This window comes from Pan troglodytes, chromosome 5 (assembly GCF_028858775.2).
Source record: "Pan troglodytes isolate AG18354 chromosome 5, NHGRI_mPanTro3-v2.0_pri, whole genome shotgun sequence".
In the NCBI taxonomy this organism is placed as follows: Eukaryota; Metazoa; Chordata; class Mammalia; order Primates; family Hominidae; genus Pan; species Pan troglodytes.
Window position 1 is genome coordinate 147,207,855 of NC_072403.2, and position 22,400 is coordinate 147,230,254.

General features: G+C 34.7%; 1 protein-coding gene across 28 annotated transcripts in view; it reads right to left on the minus strand.

Annotated features, from left to right (window-relative positions):
- AHI1 (Abelson helper integration site 1) overlaps positions 1–22,400 on the minus strand; it is a 217,531-nt gene that overhangs the window by 63,545 nt on the left and 131,586 nt on the right. For 27 of the 28 annotated variants that reach the window (XR_010157779.1, XR_010157782.1, XR_010157781.1 and 24 more), the window contains one exon: positions 16,633–16,688. Coding sequence is in view for 22 of the 28 variants with exons in the window: in XM_054686934.2 (XP_054542909.1) it covers positions 16,633–16,688 (56 nt within the window). In the remaining 6 variants the exon portion in view is untranslated. Of the gene's footprint in view, positions 1–5,191; positions 5,314–16,632; positions 16,689–22,400 lie in introns of all 28 variants that reach the window. The other variant, XR_001718758.4, reaches the window with a different exon arrangement.

Sequence of the window (22,400 nt, forward strand, 5' to 3'; positions counted from 1 at the left end):
ACATATTCTTCTCGAGTGTCCACAAAACATTCTCTAGGAGACAATATGTTAGGCCCCAAAATAAAACTTATTTAAATAAATAAATTTTAAAAACCTGAAAGCACAGAAAGTATGTTCTCCAACCATGATAAACTGAAAAAGAAATCATTCACAGAAAATTTCATAATGTATGGAACGTAAACAACATACTCCAAATAACCACTGGGTCTAAAAATAAAACCCCAGGGAAATTACAAGAGAATAAATGAAAAGAAAAACACGATACCAATATGTATGGGGTGTAGAAAAAGCAGTAATTTGATGAAATTTTATAGCTGTAAATGTTTTTCTTAAGAGAAAAAAGATATCAAGTGAATATTTTTACTCTGTACCTTAAAATTGTTAAATAAAAATTAAACCCAAAGGAAGCAGAGGGAAAAAAATTTAGAGTGGAAATAAATAAAACAACAAATAGAAAAAGAGTAGAGAAAATTAGTGAAATAAAAATTGGTTCTTCGAAAGATCAAGAAAATTGACAGAACTTCAAATAGACTGGCCAGGGTGGAAAAAACAAAAGGTAAGATCCAAATTAATAAAATCAGGAACGAAAGAAGAAGTATCATTAACTACTTTAGGGAAATGAAATGGATTATAAGGAAATGAACTATCAATTGTATGTTAACAAATCAAATAGCTTATATGAAAGGGACAAAAAAATCCTAGAAAGATGCAACTTAAAACTGACTGAAGAAGAGAGAAAATGTGAATAGGCCAATAAAGAGATTAAACCAGCAATCAAAACACTGCCCAGAATGCATCATTGGTGAATTGTACCAAATGTTTAAACAAATACCAATCCTTCACAAACTTCCCTAAAATAAGATAGAAATGAACATTTTCTAATTCATTCCATGGGATCGGTATTACCATGATCCCAAAACCAGACAAGAAAATTACAGATCAATGTCCCTTATGAATACTGATGCAAAACTCTCAAAAATATACCAATAAACAGAATCAACATATGAAAAAGATTATATTATACATCATAACAAGTGGGATTTGTCAAGGGAATGACAGGTTGGCTTAACATATGAAAATCTACCAATGTAACAGACCATATTAATAGTATTAAAGGTAAGATCCACAGAATAAACTCAGTAGATATGGAAAATCATTTAATAAAATTTAACATCATTTCCTAAGAAAAACACTCAACAAAGTAAGAACACAAGGAAATGTCCTCAACCTGATAATATATAATAACCTGACATATAGCCTATAAAGGCTATATATAGGCTACACACACACACACACACACACACACACACACACATAACAGCATAGCTAATTTCATAATTAATGGTAAAAGACTGACAGTTTACCTTCTAAGATTAGGAAAAAGACAGGGACATTCATACCACTTCAACATTGTACTGGAGATTCTAACTGGAAAAATTAGGCAAGAAAAAAAAAAGGCACCCGGATCAGAAAGGAGAAGTAAAACTATCTCTATTAGTAGAGTATGCAGACAATCTCAAAGAACTGATCCCCCCAACAAAATCTAAAAAAAAAAAAAAAAAACCCCAGAAAAACCTGTTAGAATATACAGATTCAAAAAGGTCTCAGGATACATGACCAATATACAAAAAACCACTTGTCTTTCTATACCCAAGCAACAAACATCTTTACCTGAGTAATGAACAATCTGAACATAACACCAATTCCATTTGCAATGGCATACATATAAATTTAACAAAAAAAATGCTGAAAACCACAAAACACCATTGAAAAAATTTAAACAGACCTAAATAAATGGATCCATGCTAAAAGACTGGGAAGACTTCATGTTTTCACAATTTAATCTATGAATTCAATGCAATTCCCATAAAAAATTTTGCAAAGGCTGAGAAGGTGATCATAAGATTCCTATGGAAATGCAAGGGATCTAAAATAGCCAAAACAATCTCGAAAAAGAACAAGGTTGAAGGACACACCCTGATTTTAAAACTTCTACAGATACAGTAATTAAAACCGTGTAATGCTGACCATAGAATAGGTGTGTGTATGGATCAATGCAAAAAAATTCAGACTCTAAATATAAACTCTTACATTTTTGGTCACCTGATTTTCAACAAGGGTGCCAAGACCATTAAAAGGAAAAAAAAAAACACCAAAAAACAAACTAACAAAAAACCCCCACTTTTTTCAACAACAGCTAAATGCAAAAGAATAAAGTTGGATCCTTAACTCACACCATCTACAAAAATAAAGTCAAACTGGATTACAGACCTTAAAGGTAACAGCTAAATATATAAAACCCTCATAAGAAAATCTGAGAGTCAATCTTCAGATCAGGCAATGGTTTCTTAGATATAACATCATAGGTACAAGTGACAAAATAAAAAAGTAAACTAAACTTTATCAAAATCTAAAAAATTTTGTGTGTCAAAGGATATGATCAAGAAAGAGAAAAGACAACCTACAGAATGGAAGAAAATATTTGCAAATCATATACAGTCAACCTTCGGTACCCTTGGAGGATTGGTTCCAGGATTCCCCTTGGATAACAAAATCTGGATGTTCAAGTCCCTTATATAAAATAGTATTTGCATACAACTTACACAATCCTCCCATACACTTTAATCTCCAGATTTATAATACCTAATACAATGTAAATGCTATATAAATAGTTGTTATACTATTTTTTGTTTATACTATTTTTATTTTCAAATTGTTATTTTTTTTCAAATGTTTTCCATTTGTAGTTGGCTGAATCTGTGAATGCAGAACCTACAGACACGGAGGGCTAAATGTATCTAGTAAGAGACGTGTATCCAGACTATACAAATAACTCTTACAAGTCAATAATAAACAGGTTAACTTAATTAGCTACAAATAATATAAATATATTTACATTAAAAATTTATATATATTTTACAAAATTTTACAGTTTATTTTTATATACTATATAGGTATATTTATATACTATATGCCTGGTACATATTAAGTACTCAATAAGATTTAGGTATAATTATTATTAAATTCCTAAGTTATTTGACTATTAACAAGGAATGATGTTTTCTGCAGAATGCCTATAGCTACGTGACCATATTTTCCAAACCAAATATAGATTTGTTAACTTCAAACCCTCCCTCCCTCCCTCCCTCCCTTTCTTCCTTCCTTCTTCCCTCCCTCTCTCTTCCTTCCTTTCCTTTTCTTTCTTTTTCTTTCTCTCTCTTTCTTTCCTTTTCTTTCTTTCCCTTCCTTTCTCCTTTCCTTTCTCTCTCTCTCTCTTTCTTTTTAGAATTACAGGAGAATCCATAAAGTGAAAGCAAGTTTATTAGGAAAGTAAAGGAATAAAGAATGGCTACTCCATAGGCAGAGCAAGCCTACTTCAACTCCATTTCTGAAAACCAAAAATTATTTCTCAGTTTAGTGAAATAAGCTCTGATTCTCACACACACACACACACACACACACTATATTAAAAAATCTAGTATACATAATTATATAACAAAACATAATTATAATCTCCCCAATTAGAAAATGAGCAAAGAATCTGAATTAGACATTTCTCCAAAGAAAACATACAAATGTCATTTCAGAAGATGCTCACATTATCGTCACTGGGAAATGCAAATGAAAATCATGAGGTGTCACTTCCTATCCACTAGGACAGCTATAATACAAAATCAGTAACAAGTTAGGATGTGGGGACACTGCAACACTCATTCATGTCTGGTGTGATCGTAAAGTGGTTCAGTTGCTTTGGAAAACATTTTGACAGTTCCTCAGAAGGTTAAACAGAGTTACCATATGATGCGGCAATTCTACTCCTAAATATATACACCCAAGAGAATGGAAAACTTACGTCCATGCAAAAACCTGTACATGAATGCTCAGAGTAATATTCATGGTAGCTAAAAATGGAAGCAACCCAAATGTCCATCAGTGAATTAATGGATAAAAAATGTAGCATATCCATATACTTGATAATATTTTTGGTCATCAAAAGGAATGAAATTCTGATACATGCCACAACATGAATGAACCTTGAAAACATTATGGTAAGTGAAAAAAGACAGACACAAAAGGCTACACAGTGCGTTTATATAAAATATCCAGAATAGGCAAACCCATAGAGATGGAAAGTTGATTAGTAGTTGTTAGGGGTGAAGAAATGGAAAGGATCATTGCTAATGAGTACGGGATTTCTTCTGGGGGGGCAACGAATGTTTTAAAATTAGATAGAGGTGATGGCTGCAAAACTCTATAAATATATTAAAACCCACTGAATGGTACACTTTAAAAGGGTGCATTTTATGCCATGTGAATTATATCCAAATAAAGCTGTTATAAAAAAAGAACATCATGGAAATGATTGTTAAAGGAAGTGTAGTTGGTTATGATGAAGAAAGCAACAGTGCAAGAAAAAATACACGTAAGGAGACCATATTTCTCCATGTCAGAGAAGACAACCTTGATCCTGGCCATGGAAATGGACAAAAGAGGTGAGACTGTGGAAATATAATCAAAGGAGAAAGCAACATCTGTGGGATATAAGAGAACTAGCTAAGCTTAACATATTACACCAAAGTATTGCTCATAAGACCAAACAGCTGGTAGTACCAATGACAGAAAACTAAAGTGAAAGGCCCAGTGAAGGTCCTGGGGAAGACAGGAGTTTTACTGAGCTGTGCTTATTTTTATTTTTATTTTATTTTTATTTATTTATTTATTTTTTGAGACGGAGTCTCACTTTGTCGCCCAGGCTGGAGTGCAGTGGCGCGATCTTGGCTCACTGCAAGCTCCACCTCCCGGGTTCACACCATTTTCCTGCCTCACCCTCACGAGTAGCTGGGACTACAGGTGCTCGCCACCATGCCCGGCTAATTTTTTTTATTTTTATTTTTAGTAGAGACGGGGTCTCAGTGTGTTAGCCAGGCTGGTCTCCATCTCCTGACCTCGTGATCTGCCCACCTCGGCATCCCAAAGTGCTGGGATTACAGGCGTGAGCCATCATGCCTGGCCAAGCTGTGCTTATTTTTAGGTTCTTTAAATTACCAAGTGGTAACAGTCTAAGTATGGATTATAAAGATTTTTTTTCTAGTAAAAGAGAAAGAAAAGAAGAATTAAGATTAGAATATGAGCTGGACAGTCATTCATGCTTGAACATGAGCTGAAACTTAAGTGTATACAGTGAGCTTACCAAGTAGGTCTCAAGGAAGAGATGAAGCAGCCCCATCACCTCATTCTTGGGGGATACAAACAATCACCTCCTCATTCCTTCACTCCTTTTCTTCAAGCAGCTGTCTGTGGCATGTGGGTAGCCTAGTTTGAAGTATAGCAGGTGTTTGTAATTTCCTTTCTCAAGGTCACAGGTGACTCTGCCAGTGCACTTCAAAAACCACAGCTTCTGGGCCCCTTTCTTCCCACCAAACCCCAAGATCCCCTTCTCACATCCAGATTACTCTGTTACTTACACATCTTTAACCCACTCCACAGCTATTAGAATTGAAGTGCCCCTCTTCCCAGGAAATTGACTAAGGTTCTATCCACTAGCCTCAGATCGTTATCTGTTTGAAACTTCTTTGTGGGCTGATGGAATGTTTTCCAAGAAATGTTTTAGAAATTGGCTTTCTTAGATAATTTCCATGGTGGATTTATTAAGAAGGAGGAAATCAAGGTCATCTGTTCTTTTTAGCTGCCATTCTGGTCAGCCTTTCCAGTGGTGCCTGTTGTCTCCAACCTTCATTATCACACTCCCTGCCTAATCCCATTGAAAGTTACAGTTATATTACAAAGATCAGATGAGATAATATATAGTATGTAGCAGGGCTTTTAAAAATATACATTGTTTCATACATGTTAACTGCTGTTAATACTACCTAAACTGCTCTCAATTTTCACAAAATTTGCCTTGTGCCACTGAATGACATTAGAGTTTAATGGTTTATTCAGATAAACTGATTCTGCTTTTAGAGAGTTAATATTTTTGGCTCATTTATCATAATGAATTAACACATTAAATCTAAATGGTTCTAGAAGACGAAGACCTTTTTTCTGTTTTCCCTTTGGCAAATGGTGATGACAATAATAATTTATCTCATAGAATTATTATGACATTCAAGTGAGATTATCTGCTTTGCACAGTGCATAGTAGGTGCCCAATAAGTGTTAGGTACAATTATTATTCAATTCCTAAAGTTCTTCAAATTATCATAGAGGAAAGGTGTTTTGTAGTGAAATATTTCTGTAGAACACCCACAGCTATAAATGTGATCATATTTTCTATATCAAATGCAGATCGACTAACTGGAATTCCTCTGCTGAAAACCAGGATTTATTTTCAGATTTGGTAAAATAAGCTCTGAAGCCAAAAAGTACTCCCAGAGAAGTCTGCATATGTTGCCATAAGATAGTACCAGCCAGAGAGATTCTGACAAGAAAACTTTATGAAGTTTGATTTAAACTACAGAATAAGAAGGGTTTTTCCCCCTCTACGGATTTATTTTACTTAATCTTTATGCATCTAGCTAATCTGTGACCCAATTATGTAGTTATACCAAGGGTGTCTGTGTTAGTGACTGCCGTGTGGCTATCTCTGTCAAAGACTAATCTCACTGCTGGGGACACTGAGATGACAGGATAGAGTATCACAAGAAGATGAAACTTGGTGAACTCACATGTTTATCATGGTAAAAAAACAATCTATGGAACATTAGTAGTGGCAGATGGTAGACGTCCATCTAGGCAGGAAAACCAGGGTACTAGCAGGTTGATAACCTTTGATTAAATTTCTCCCCAAAAGGAAAGTAATGCTCCGTAATAATGTGTGTTAAATTTTTTCTTTTCCAAATAATTGTTTCCTTCATTTCATAGCCTGTTAACTCAAGGTTTGCTTCCTGCTAGTGACTATATTACTGCTTCCTTAGAGTGGTTAAATTTTATTTTCCTTTTGGTAAAGGAAAATTTTAAGTAACCACTATATCTTATTTTAAAGGCATGCAGTAAATGCTTTGTTAAAGCACAATAAACACTGAAATTACTATTAAGTAGTAACACTCCTCATGCAAAATTACTTAAAAATAAAAACTTAAATTGCCTGCAGGAAAAAAAATTGTTGCCATTTTGATTTTGTGCACTGTTTAACATTTTTCTCATGTTTTTGAATAAAGAAAACTTGTATGAGGCATTATAAAACTTGTTAATGCTACAAAGTTTGGAAGGCAGCTATTAACACAGTTGAAAAAATCAAGATTCAAAAGAATTTTGACAAGCAGGGTAGTGAGTCAAAAATGAATCTATGAAATTCAGTAAAAAGAAATGGACAACGTTGCAGTTAGGGTTAAATAGTAATAGCTAATGGCCGAGAGATTACTGTGTGTTAGACACAGTATTTAGTACTTGAAACAATAGAATAATATTAATAAGGCAGACACTATTATCATCTTCTTTCCAGATATAAGGATGGTATGAGGCACAAATATATAAATAATGAGAAGATTTGTCTCAACGACATATCTTTAAAACATCAAGGAGTTATGTTCAATAACAAACAAAATATCCAGATAATAGAAACCAATAATACCTAGTCTTGAACTCCTGGGCTCAAGTGATCCTTCTGCCTCAGCCTCCAGAGTGGCTGGGACAACAGGTGTGTGGCACTGCACCTAGCTAATTTAAAAAAAAATGTTTTTAAGAGATGGGTTCTTGCTATGTTGTCCAGGCCAGTCTTGAACTCTTGGCCTCAAGCGATCCTCCCGCCTCAGCCTCTCAAAGTGCTGGCAGGCATGCGCCACCACACCTGCCCCTTTTCTTATATTAGAAAAAATACTGAGAATTTATGAAATGAAGAAAAAAGATTACTGGGTGTTCATTCAATAGAACACTAGGCAGCCTGACCAGTGCCCTCCCTCTTTCACGCTATATACTACACGTGTTCTCCAACCCATCTGCTGGCTAAATTGCACAGATATCTGGATCCCACATCCCACTGCTTAGCATTGTTTATCAAGCACTGAGTTTATGAAGGTGGAGAGACTGGGCCCTATAGTGAAGAGACTTAGATTCTGATCTACCGACAACAACTAACCTATGCCCACTTATTAAGCGGCATGAAGTTTTCAACAAAAATGGTGGTGGGCGTTAACTGCCACATTATAACATAAGGAAGTGAATTCTAACTGAATCCTAAGAATAAATAAAATGATAAGTGAGCATTCAAACGATCACCACTAGAGATGTGCTTCATTTTTCTGCTCTAATATATTGTCTTTGAGCAATAAGAGCAGCTGAAAAAGATGCATAGAACTTTAGACCCAAAAGTTGACTTTAAGATCAATTTTTTCAACTTTCCTCATTCTAGCAATTAGAAAAGTAAGTCCCTTGGCAAGAGTCCTTGCCACAACTGACCTACTCTACTCCTTTGTCAAATGCTAAAACCCAGTTTGCATCTTTCTCCTGCCTCATTCATATTGCTGGATCTTTCCTTCCATCTGAGAAATATCTATTTTGAATGGAATACTGTTGTATAATTACCCAAACTGTACTTTTCACTTTCACAGAACAAGGAAAAAGAAATCTTTATTTCACATTCTATACAGGTTTATCTCATGGCAGTCCTTTTGGCAAAATGCTTTCTTTTCTGAAATAAGTCAGTAACATATCCACAGGGCTAAATTAATTGCTATTCTATTTTCCATCTCCTCTCATGACGAGCCTCTTCAATTGCTTCTGATTCATCATGCCTCCTAGTGTGACCATCCAGCTTCCTTTCTGGGCCCTGTTCTCATTCTCCCAGAGACAGCATAAAAACACACTCCATTTCCATACTTGCATTGGTTTCCGAGATGCTACATTATCCCTGATCTCCTGCCTCCCTTTCTACCATTTGTCTTCTTTGAGGGCTCTTCTTCCAGCTTTCAAAATATGAACATACATCTAGGCCGGCTCTCTGTTCTTACTTATTCTTATAGTTTCATCATATATACATTTATTCATTTAAGCAGTATCTACTGAAGGCCTATAAGTAGTGGTGAGTAAGATGGACATAGTCCATGCTGTTATGGAACTTACATCCAGTTGAGGAAGACCAGATAAGAAAATAAATAAAAAATTCCAAATTGGGATAACTGCTAAGGAAAAAAAAGAAAGTGTAATAATAAAGACTAATGGGGGTGAAGGAAGGTCTTTTGAAAAGTTAACATTTACCTGGGATCTCAAGAAAAGGCCTATTATGCAACAGGTTGTGTATATTCAGGGGCAGAGAGATCAAATGTTCGAAGGTCTTTGGGTGAGTGGGAGAAAGGTTGGTTGTGTTCAAGAAACTCAGAACAGAGAGTACCATAGGATGATGCTGAAGAGACAGACAGACAGCAGATCATGCAAAGCCCCATAGGCCCTAGGAAAGGGTTTGGGTTTTATCCTAAACATAAGGAGAAGTTACTGAGGGTGTAAAGCAGGAGGTTATCCCATTCTGACTTATAGATCACTTTGGCTATCATGACTTACAGAACTGATGAATAAGGTGATCATATATTTAGGGTTGCCCGAGATAGTCCCAGTTCATGCCTACTGTCCTGGCATAACTGAACTTCTGCATTGATTTCAGGGAAGAGTCACAATATGCAATAAACAAATACATACATAAATAAAACAAAAAACAAAAAAAAACAAAAAAAAGAAAGAAAGAAAATTGACTAAGACACAAACAAGCTGTGGGAGGCAACATTCATCAGGTTTCCTTGTTCCTGATCTCCTTGACCTAACTGGGATCCTTCCTTGGGTGCTCCCTTTGATTCTTGACCTAGTTTTACTTCTCAAGCTTGAAATATGTTCTTGTCCTTAATATCTGGCTATCTCCTGTAATTAAATAATATTCAGCAGCTGGTATATACAAATACATCGAGTGAGGTCCTATTTGCATAAACTCATTCCTCATAACATTCCATGAAGTAGGTATTATCCCCATTTACAGATGAGCAAACTGAAGCACAGAGAGGTAAAGAAACGTGACTAAAGACAAACACAGCCAAAGAATCAGGACTTGACACCAGGTAATTTGGTTCTGGAATCAGTGTTCTTTACTTCTAACATTGCTTCTCAATGTGAGAAACCGTAGGCATATTTAGGAACTGCAAATAGCTCAGAGTGGCCAGAGTGAGTACTGGGACAAACTGGAGGTAAGTTTAGAAAAGTAGCAGAAGGGTTTCAAATGACATGCAAAACTAAGTTTTCATCTGACAGGTGATGGGGTACACCACAGGATCTTAAATACATGATCATATTTGTGCTTTGGATAAACAGCTCTGTGGAATAGGTGGAATAGAAGGCGGGTAGGAGGAGAATGGTTCCTGACTCAGCTTTTTCTAAAGACTGGACCTGCGCCTCCTTCCTGGATGGGGCCTTTGGATATCCATTGTGAAGAACCTGCATGCAATTATAATACATGACTTCCCACAACCTAGGCCTGGGCCTTGCAATGATGGGATCTCCCTTTTTAACTACAACTTTTCCTTTGAGTCCCTTTCATCAGCTCTCATCTCCAAGTCTTTTTATAAGCATATCTCTATTTCCACACTGATCCCGATAGTCTCCTTATTTAAATCCTTATCACCACAAATGTAGATTTCTGTAGCTTCACAGCTCAGTTACCTTCTTCCTAACGCCACCACCTGCAATTTCATGAGCTGCTTTTGTTTTAATCCTTTTAAAACATTACTCCCTTCATCATATTATTCTCATGATCAAATACCTTACTATTGCTTATACAGATAGTCTTAACTGTTAACCTAACATTCAATGATCTTTATAAATGATGCCCAAATCACATTTTCCAATCTTCTACTATCTCATCTACACTGCTGCAGTCAAATTTTCTACCCATCTATAAACTGTGTGTACACAGTGTGTCCTTCTATAATCTTTGGTCACACTGTTACTCTGGTCTAGCAAAACGCATTCTTTTAAAAATCCCATCCTTTCAAGATCTAGTTTAGCACTTGCCGACTCTGAACAGCCTTCCTAAACCACTCCAGTGCTGGGAATTCCTACAGCACTCAAAGCCTTACACCATATTCCTATATTTGGGCACAAACTGCCTCAGTAACATGACATCCCTTCCGTTATTGCTCTGAATTTTTTATTCATTTCATATATTAGGATTTAGCTGTTTACAGGTCACTTTTCTAATGACATCAAGAACTACTCAAAGACACATTGTGTGTGTGTGTATATATATATATACACACACACACAATATATATATACACACACATATATATGTGTGTGTATACATATATCTAAAGACCTATAAAACCATGTTTTGTGGGTTTTTTTTTTTGGTATTTCTACTTTTCCCATAGTATTTCCATACCTCACCAGTGCTAGGTATGGTACTATCCTACGTATATTGTATACCTCATGTTTCTTGATAATTTAGAAAATTCAATTTATGCTGCTATTATATCTTCCAGTAATATAAAATTTTCAGAATTTTAAGAGTTTTTCAGGTAGAAAAATTTAGCAAAACCAAAAGAGAAATGGAGGAAAAAAAGTCTAAGAAAAACATAAATGCCAGTGGAGTATGCTAATGGGAAAAAAATCAACATAAGCTTCATAATTTACAATGTCTGGAGAAATAAACTGATGTGCTTATACTTAAACATGTTATATTACGGAAGACTACAAGTGGTTGTTAAAGAGAACCTATTTTGCATTTATATTTGAATTTCAATAGAACTGCTTTGAATTGCTACTTTATTGATAAGTGAAAACAAGTTCTTTTATGACAAGTTATAAAAGCTTATAGTTTATCAGTTCCCTCTCCACCCTGCAATTACCTACAGGAAGAGATTGGCCATGGGTTCTATTTTATGAGTTTTATAGGGGCCCATTCACCCCAGTTTACATACTATGAATTCTTGGAAAATGCAATAGATTGTAGAAAATAAAGTGCTTCCTTTGAATAAAGGACATTTCACTTAAACTCATACATGTATCTACATACAAGCTGTCCCAAATATTATGTTAAAATATGAAACAGCCATATTTTACATGAATATATGTATAAAGTATACAAAAGTATAATACTGCAATAGGTAGCAATCTTGTCAATCTACAGAATGGGCTAAACAATGATAACAATCTAATAACAATAACAACCCAACAGCTGTTGAGTAAGTACAGATATTATATAATCCAAGAGATTCAGGATAAAATTTAATTTATATGATTCAGATCAGTACATTTATGAATAAGTTTAGTGTTAATGGCAAACAACATTACAAACATCTCAGAAATATTTCAGAATAACAAAATAAGTCTAATGCATATTAAAGTTTACTACTGATGAAATACCATGTGACAAAAATTCATTCAGCCCTTAGAAAACTTTGAAGAAAGGTAACTGCAGAAGGAATAAATTAATAGCTTTTAAAATTGGTCTTATAAATATGAAGAATAATGAATCAACATTTAAATTTCCAATCAGGTTAGAATGCTTTAAATTCTAATAATTAAAGGAATACTTAAGACACATGGCAAGCGTTTCATAGTTGGTATAATCCTGATGAGACAGTCTGAATTTTATTTCAACCTGTTGTGATAGATGTGTAGGCCTCTGTGAAAATGCAAGCTGTAATTTTATATACTGCCCAAAATCCATTTGCTAAAAGAAGCTTTGTTCTCTCTACCGGGGTTACAGGGTCACTGAATAAAAACTAAAAATATTAATATTAGTGTTACAAGTTTGGAATGTAGGAGCTTTACAAAAATTTAAGTTATTCATTCGAATAGGCCATACTGATGTCATTTGAATTTTATCATATTAGTTTTCACTGGAAGAGATTCAAAAACAGTACTCCTCAAGACACTAGAAATTATATATTCAGTATGGCTTATCATGTTTCAATGTATTTTACATGTATATTAATTCTGCCAGAAAATATGAAAAGCTATGGGATTTGCCACACATATGACTGTATACTGAAAGGTAGATATGTTTTAACTATGTTCCAGGGGGACTACTTCCTTATGCTAGTTGCCATTTCCCTTTGATTTGCAAATAAGTCCTTCATTTAAAGTAAATACAGGACTCAAACTTGTGCTGACTTAACAATTAACTAACTTTTACACCTGCCTTTTAGGGTTCAGACAATAACCTCTGATTAATCTGGGCTGATATTATCCTTAACTTACTATAGGCGATAAGCAGGTGCAGAGGGACTAATTCTTAAAGTGGCATGATGTAAGTCTTTTCATATAATCTAACATCATGATTATCTCATGTCTTATTTACTTTTTCTATTATCAATAGTACAGTGTCTGAATGAATATCATTCAGGACAAAAATTAGTGAAAAGAAAGCCACACATTTAACCATCAAATCTGACCTAGGACATTAGGTATAAAGAAAATAAAACAATATCTATAATATACGAGCAGGCCACATAGGTTCCTTACACAAGAGAATGACTAGCAGTCTGATGTCCAGTGTCTCTTCTGCAATACTAAACGCCAGAATGCAAAGATAATCAACTTCCACAATGTTTTGAGGAGAAAAGGTTAAGTTCAAGTAATTAAAAATCTTGGCAAGCTGTCTAATAGTAAAGGCAATTGACAAGTATTTAAAAATATGCAGACTCAGATAATTCACTTCCCATTTTCTAATTCTTGAAGAACAACTAGAAAATGTACTCTGAGGTATAAACAAAATGAAGAGCTCAGCATGCCAAAAAAATTAAGTGATTATAGACAGTTAAAAATAGAGGTTTGATTCTTTTTGATGAAGGGGGTGTCACATCATGTGGAGATTTTTTTCACTTTCTATTAAAGGTATCTCAAAAAAACAAATATGGTACTATTTGTAAGAAAGAAAGAAAAAAAAAAAACCCAAACAAAAAAATCAAAGTTCATGTAGTAAATGAAAAACAAAAAGGAAACAAGTGAATTAAAAAGAGAGTGAGAGGTGACATGGAACAAAGGGACAGAGGTGGTTTTGTTCTCAGGCTGATCTTTATTTACTGAAGGGACACTGGATTGTATTATAGTACTATAGAATCAAACTCAAGTTTGATTGACCATAACCATATATTTACTGAAAACTTCATTTAGAATTCCAACTTGGAATGTTAAGAAACATATCGGCTGGGCGCGGTGGCTCATGCCTGTAATCCCAGCACTTTGGGAGGCCGAGGTGGGCGGATCACGAGGTCAGGAGTTTGAGGCCAGCCTGACCTACACGGTGAAACCCCATCTCTACTAAAAATACAAAAATTAGCTGGGCGTGGTCGTGGACGCCTGTAATCCCAGCTACTTAGGAGGCTGAGGCAGGAGAACTGCTTGAACCCGGGAGATGGACATTGCAGTGAACTGAGATTGTGCCACGGCACTCCAGCCTGGGCAACAGAGCGAGACTCTGTCTCAAAAAAAAAAACAAACAAACATATCTTTCCCTTGAAAAGAGGTCTGATAAATTCTCATTTGCTCACTTCCCTCACCCATTTAATGGCTGCAACTAGCATATACCACTCTCCTAGAACTGCCATTCATGGCAGTACTTGGAGCAAGGGGAATGTGGGCGTGAAAATGGGTAAAGAAGTAAGCTGGGAATTGAGGGTTAGGTCTGGGGTCGAGAAGTCACTCAGGGTCCCAGCCTCAGCTATTCTAAAATCCTGGCCCACTCCCTTTCTGTTTTTTTCTCAGGCTCTAACAGATACTTAAATCATGGTATCTCTTCTTTTTTTGGGTCAGTAGAATACAAAATTTGGGGCTACAAATATTCCACTTTGATAATTTTTAGACTCCTTTTTTTCCTCCCTAAACATTTTCTTCTCCTAAGCCCTTTAAAGAAAATAAGAGAATATAGGTTCAAGGATGGAAATTAGATAAAATTACATTTCTGTGAAAATCAGACTTTACTTGTCCTGGTCTGGGACCAGAGGGCACTGGGTAATAATAATGAACAGACTTATGATTCTATTTAGAGGTTATGGAGAAAGGGCAAAGATTAAGTGTTGGAAAGCCAGGGGCTGTTGGGGAGAGAGGTAGTAACATCCTTAGTTTGTAGTAGAGACACAGAAGGAGAAGAGTAGCCAATCCTTCCTCATAAAAATACATCAAAAAGGACTGAATATATTATTCAAATATATTAAAATAAATTTTTCTTAATTGCCATTCTTTAATTTTTTAATACTAAAGAATAAAATTTATATCATGTTATGGCTACTCTTTTAGCATACTTACTAAAGGATAACTCAAACATACATACTACAGTCAAGTTCTTTTTAATGATTATGCTAATTCCTCATGTACTGGTCTTTTCTGAAGTCCCACATATTAAGTTATCAAACATGTTAAATCAATCATAGGGATTTATTACAAATAAAAAATAGAGTCAATTTGCTACTGAGGCATATATTAATCATCAACACAATTCAAATACTTTAATATTACCTTTATTTATTTATTTTTGAGATGGAGTCTTGCTCTGATGCCAGGCTGAAGTGCAGTGGTGCAATCTCGGCTCACAGCAACCTTCACCTCCTGGGTTCAAGCGATTCCCCTGCCTCAGCCTCCCAAGTAGCTGGGACTACAGGCATGCACCACCATGCCCAGATAATTTTTTGTATTTTAGTAGAGATGGGGTTTCACCATGTTGGCCAGGATGGTCTCAATCTCCTGACCTTGTGATCTGCCCGCCTTGGCCTCCCAAAGTGCTGGGATTACAGGCGTGAGCCACTGTGTCCGGCCATCTTTATTTTCTTAATTGGTACAGTTTGACTATCCCTAATCCAAAAACCTGAAATATGAAATCCTCCAAAATCTGAAACTTTATGAACATTGACATGACTTTCAAAGAAAATGTTCACTGGGACATTTTGGATTTCTAATTTTTGGCTCAGGGATGCAGGAAGTGTAACACAAATGTTCCAAAATTTGAAAAAGACCAAAATCCAAAACACTTCTGGTCCTAAGCATTTTGGATAAGGGATACTCAACCTATATTACCAAATCTTTCTCACAATAGGAAATGGAGAATCACAGGAAGTACTTGGAAGACTTATGAATGCAAAGGATAAGAAATAAGAGTAGGATTAGGGAATGTACAGTGTACTCTATATCATCTTATGAGTCTTTCAATTGCAAACTAGCAACTAATATATGTTTCACACAAATATCATATTCAGAGACTAAAAGGGAAATCTAATAATTATCTTCCTTCTATTAATACAACTTTTTAAATATAGTGAATAGATGCTATAATTGTTAAATGCCTTTTGTTGAGAAGAAGGATAAAAGATAAGACTTCAGTTCTATAATAATAAAGCAAAGTAACCTATAAGAGAAATGAAGCATAATGGCCTTTTTTCACTATTATAAAACATTCACTTTAAATAATGATGCTAGTGCACAAAATAACATTCATTTTTAGAAGGGCAAAAATCAATTTGCACAAATACTTAATTACATTATCAAAACTATAAATTATTTCTAAGTTAACAACATTAATATGAACAAATCTTGCAGGGATATAACTTTTGGCAAAAGGGAGGTTTTAAGAGTTTTCTACAATGGCACTGTAACTATAACCAGTATAATTTTGTAGTTTCTTAACACTTTTAACAACGTAGCAACAGACTGTCTTACCGTTGGTGCTGTATCTACCTGATGGTTACAAGGCTTTCTTTCTATGCTGATAATCCCTGTGGAAAGAAAACATTGTGAGTATTTGGTTATTAAGCCTGTCCATTTTATGTTGAAAATATTCATGCCATTTTATTGGAAAAACATTTATTATGACTCACACAGCTTCCAAGAAAAAAGTCTCACTTGGAAGGCAAGATCCTTTTAAGATGTATCATGAATTCTTTGGTCAGAAACAGTTGGTCTAAACTGACTCAAGGTTAGCTAAGCCTTTTTTCCCATTCAAGTGATGTCTAGCAATAGCGCAAGATGTGTCCATATCCTGCTCTCAACTCAAAAATTACACCATTATCTGGGCTCTGCTGCTTTTCTTCCATGAAAGTTTTATTTCTGATTCAAGGATATGAAGTTTTTAAAAAGAAGTATCACAAGGGCTATGAAGTGAATCACTACTGTCTTATTTTCTCAAAAGAATAAATAAATCCATCTGAATTTCTCTTTGATCATCTGACTTCCTACTATGACATACTCTATTTATTCAATCACCACGAGTATCTGAAGAAAAATGTTCCCCTGATTCCCTTCTTTAAAATGATAACACAGATGGCTAATATTGAGAAATATTCTTTTATCATGTGTGGATTTATCTTTTTGTTCCCAATGTTCTCTACTGCATTTCTTTGTAATAAACACCCTTTCAGGACGTGACACAGGGGATCTCATCTGTAAAGATACTGGTTCAAAGTCTAACTCAAGTTAAAAATGAACACAAGTGTGGGTCTTGTTTAATTCCTAATTTCTGTCCACCAGCAAACTAACATGTAATTTAGGATATTAACATAGTTTGTTCAAACAATGCTAAAGGCTGTCATATGCAGGACAAGAGGCAAGAACTACAATGTCTGTTAATAGCAATTAGTAAAATTCCTAGTTTAAATGTTAGTTTCTCTTCTACAAGCATATGACTCATTTTTCTTAAAGTACGGTAAAGGATTAAGTGAGATCAACACAAACAATCACTTTTTATCGCTTTGCAAGAGTATTTTCAAAATGAATCATGAAACATGCAGTTTTTGTTTCATTAATTTTTTGTAACATTTATTGTTAGCCAGTGAAGTATAAAGCACTATACTACCTTCATTCAATTGACTAATATTTTTGAGTGGTTATTCTTGGTACTCAGTGATAAAAGATGAATATATTACAGTTTCTGACTATAAGAGTCTAGTAAAAACATGGATATCCTTTTTTGAAGAATTACCACAGAGCAAATGAACAGAGTTTCATCTTAAGTGTAATAAAATCTTTAAGGTAATTTTGATGGAAAGACACTCTTATTCATAGAGTAACACCAGTTTTGGGTTAATTTTTTTTCAAAGGGTACAACATGCAGGCAAATAAGTAATGTAGATTCCTATTGTAAGATTTTAACAATATAGAAATATAGAGAGAATAAATCGAGAAATCCCAACTTTGTCAGCCCCTACAGTCTCACAATCCTAGCTGCAAACACTGAGAATAGTGTGGCATGGCAACTGGCTTTCAAATGAGAGGGGTCATGCCAGAGTTCAGCAATTAACAACATCTTACACACGTCTTCTCACTATTGTAATCTGACTGTTATAAAATTGACCTAGGCTGATTACTGATTTTTAAATTCTTATCTAAACAGAAAGTAATTTTAATTGGAGAAAAGGAACTTTAAAATAATAAAAACCAAGGCAAACCAGGCAAAAATCTATATATACAGTTTATACAATACCAAGAAAAAAACAAAAAAACCTCTACAGATTTTAGTGTTTCCATTTTAGGATAAGAATGTGTTGAAAATTAGAATTTCAAAAAGTGGATTATCCAAAGTTATAATCTTAGTTTTAAATTTAGATTACATATATAAATAATATAATTTGGAAATACAATCATGCATGTTTGTTCAAGCTTGCAGTAAAAAATATATAGAAAGGAATAAACTTTAGAAAAAAGTATCAAAATAACTTCCTATTTTAGGTAAATTTTACTTAAAAATCTGTATTTGTATCTCATTTCACTTTTATTAATGTATAACAATAATTGAAAGCTCATAATAAGTAGCATGCTATAATGGTTAGTATTATATGTCTACTTAGCTAGGCCATGGTACCCAGATACTTGATCAAACATTATTCTAGATATTTCTTTGAAGATTTTAGATGGAATTAACATTTAAATCAACAGGCTTTGAGTAAAGCACACTGCCCTCCATGATGTTAAGTGGGCCTCATCCAATCAGATGAAGGCCTTAAGAAAATGACAACTCACCTGAGAGCGAGGGGATTCTGCCAACAGGCTGCCTTCAGACTGGAACTGCAACTCTTTCCTACGTCTCCCTCCTGTTGGCCTAGCCTGCAGATTTTGGTCTTGCCAGCCCCCACAATGTTTGAGACAATTCCTTAAAGTAAACCTTTCTCTCTCTATGGTCTTCCTACTGGTTGTTTCTCTGGAGAACCCTGACTAATAATATACTTACTTTCTGGGACATATGAGATAAATAAAAATGCTATTGTTTATACTCTAAATTATAAATGTTATGTTCATTCAACATAATTGTGTAGGAATATAGTTAAAATGTTGATGTTATTATGAAATATTTTAAAATCTGCATATATCCGAATGAACTCAGGAATATATAGATAGAATAAATCGACCTATCAACAAATAAAAATGAAAAAAATTATAAAAGCAGTCTGTCAGCAGAATAAAGAATCAATCTATCAATAAATATTACTGCTAGGTTGTCCAGTCTAACAATCTCTGCCTTTCAATGATTTGACTATTTACATTTAATGCAATTACTCATATGGCTTTGCTGAAGTTTAGCATTTTGCTATCTTATTGCATTTCTTTTTGTTCTTTTCTTCCTCTTTTTCTATATTCTTTCGCAATAGTCAAATAGTTTTACTCTTCCATTTTATGTCCTCTGATGGCTTTTTAGTTACATCTCTTCATATTTTTTGATGGCTAATGTAGAGATTACAACATACCACTGTACTATACCTTGAATTAGGATTTCTTCTACTTCAAGAATAATATAAGCAACTTAAAACAGTGTTAACCCCATTTATTCAACCACCCTTTATGCTTTTGCTGCCTTATATTTAACTTCTATATGTTATAAACACCAAAATATATTGTCAGTATTGTTGTTTTAAACTGATATATTTATCTTTATCCCTTCTTACAGATCCAGGCTTTCACATGAGATCATTAACCCCCTGTTATTTTGTAGTGTAAGTCTGCTGGTGACTATGTTTTTTCCTGAAAAATCTTTAGTAGGGATTCATTTACAAAGAATGTTTTGCTGGGTATTGAAATCTAGGTTAATAGCCATTTTCTTTTAGAAAATGATTTCATTCCATTATTTCTTATGAGAAGGAAGTCATCATTCTTATTATGATTTCCCTGAACGTAACACTTTTCCCCTCTGGCTGCTTTTGTAATTTTCTTTTTAGTTTAATCAGGAGGTACCTAGGTATGGTTTCATACACACACACACACACACACACACACACACACACACACACGTGTGTATATTTATACTCTAAAGGAATATAAATTTTTCATTTTCTTCAGTTTAATTAGGAGGTATCTATGGTTTCATTTATATATATGTATACGTGTATGTGTGTTATCTTTGGATTTTGCTAAGCTTTTAAATTTTATTTTTTTTGATTTTATTTTTTATTTCAATAGGTCTTTGAGGAACAAGTGGTGTTTGGTTACATGGGTAAGTTCTTTAGTGGTGATTTATGAGATTTTGTGTATCTGTCACCCAAGCAGTGTACACTGTACCCAATGTGTACTCTTCTATCCCTCACCCCTGTCCCACCCTTTCCCCCAAGTCCCCAAAGTCCTTAGAATAAGAGTCTCCAATTCTATCCAGGTTGCTGTGAATGCCATTATTCCATTCCTTTTTATGACTAAGTAGTATTCCATGGTGTGTGTGTGTAGGTGTGAGTGTGTGTATATATATATATATGTATAAAGAAAATGTGGTGTATATACACATATATATACTTGTTGATTGATGGGCATTTGGGATGGTTCCGTATTTTTGCAATTGCAAATTGTGCTGCTATATATAAACACGTGTGTGCAAGTATCTTTTTTGTACAGTGACTTTTTTTTCCCTCTGGGTAGATGGTAGTGGGATTGCTGGAGCAAAAGTGCTACTTTTCTTAGGTTGGTGCAAAAGTAATTGCAGATTTTGCTAATTGAAACTAATGGCAAAAACCGCAGTAACTTTTGCACCAACCTAATAGTTCTTTAAGGAATCTCCACACTGTCTTCCATAGTGGTTGTACTAGTTCATATTCCCACCAGCAATGCAGGGATGTTCCCTTTTCACCACATTTACACCAACATCTATTATTTTTTGATTATGGCCATTATTGCAGGAGTAAGGTGGCATCACATTGCAGTTTTGACTTGCAGTTCCCTGATCATTAGTGATGCTGAGCATTTTTTCATATGCTTGTTGGCCATTTGTATATCTTCTTTTGACAACTGTCAATTGTCTATGCATGTCCTTAGCCCACTTTGTGATGGGATTTTTTTTTTCTTGCTGATTTGTTTGAGTTCCTTGTAGATTCTGGATAGTAGTCCTTTGTCAGATGCATACTTTGAGAAGATTTTCTCCCACTCTGTGGGTTCTCTGTTTACTCTGCTGATTCTTTTGCTGTGCAGAAGCCTTTTAGTTTAAGTTCCATCTATTTATCTTTGTTTTTGTTGCAATTGCTTTTGGGTTCTTGATCATAAAGTCTTTGCCTAAGCCAATGTCTAGTAGTGTTTTTCCGATATTATCTTCCAGAATTTTTATGATTCTGGGTCTTAGATTTAAGTCTTTCATCCATCTTGAGTTGATTTTTGTATAAAGTGAGAGATGAGGATCCAGTTTCATTCTTCTACATGTGGCTTGCCAATTATCCCAGCACCATTTGTTGAACAGGGTGTCCTTTCCTCACTCTATGTTTTGTTTGCTTTGTCGAAGATCAGTTGGCTGTTAAGTATGTGGGTTTATTTCTGGGTTCTCTATTCTGTTCCATTGGTCTAATATCAGTACTATGCTCTTTCGGTGACTATAGCTTTATAATATAGTTTGAAGTTGGGTAATGTGATGCCTCCAGATTTGTTCTTTTTGCTTAGTCTTGCTTTCGCTACATGGGCTCTTTCTTTGGTTCCATATTAATTTTAGGATTGTTTTCTAGTTCTGCGAAAAATGATGGTGGTATTTTGATGGAAATTGCATTGAATTTTTTATTGCTTTTGGCAGTACGGTCATTTTCACAATATTGGTTTTACCCATCCATGAGCATGGGATGTGTTTCCATCTTTTTTTGGTGTCATCTGTGATTTCTTTCAGCACTGTTTTTTACTTTTCCTTGTAGAGATCTTTCACCTCCTTGGTTAGGTACATTCCTAAGTATTTTATTTTATGTTTTGCAGCTACTGTAAAGGGGGTTCAGTTCTTGGTTTGATTGTCAGCTTGGTCACTGTTGCTATTTAGCAGTGCTACTGATTTGTGTACATTGATTTTGCATCCAGAAACTCTACTGAATTAATTTATCAGATCTAGGAGCTTTTTGGATGAGTCTTTAGCGTTTTCTAGGTATACAATCATATCATTGGCAAACAGTGACAGTTTGACTTCTTTACTGATTTGAATGTCCTTTATTTCTTTCCCTTGTCTGACTGCTATGGCTAGGACTTCCAGTATTATGTTGAACAGAAGTGGT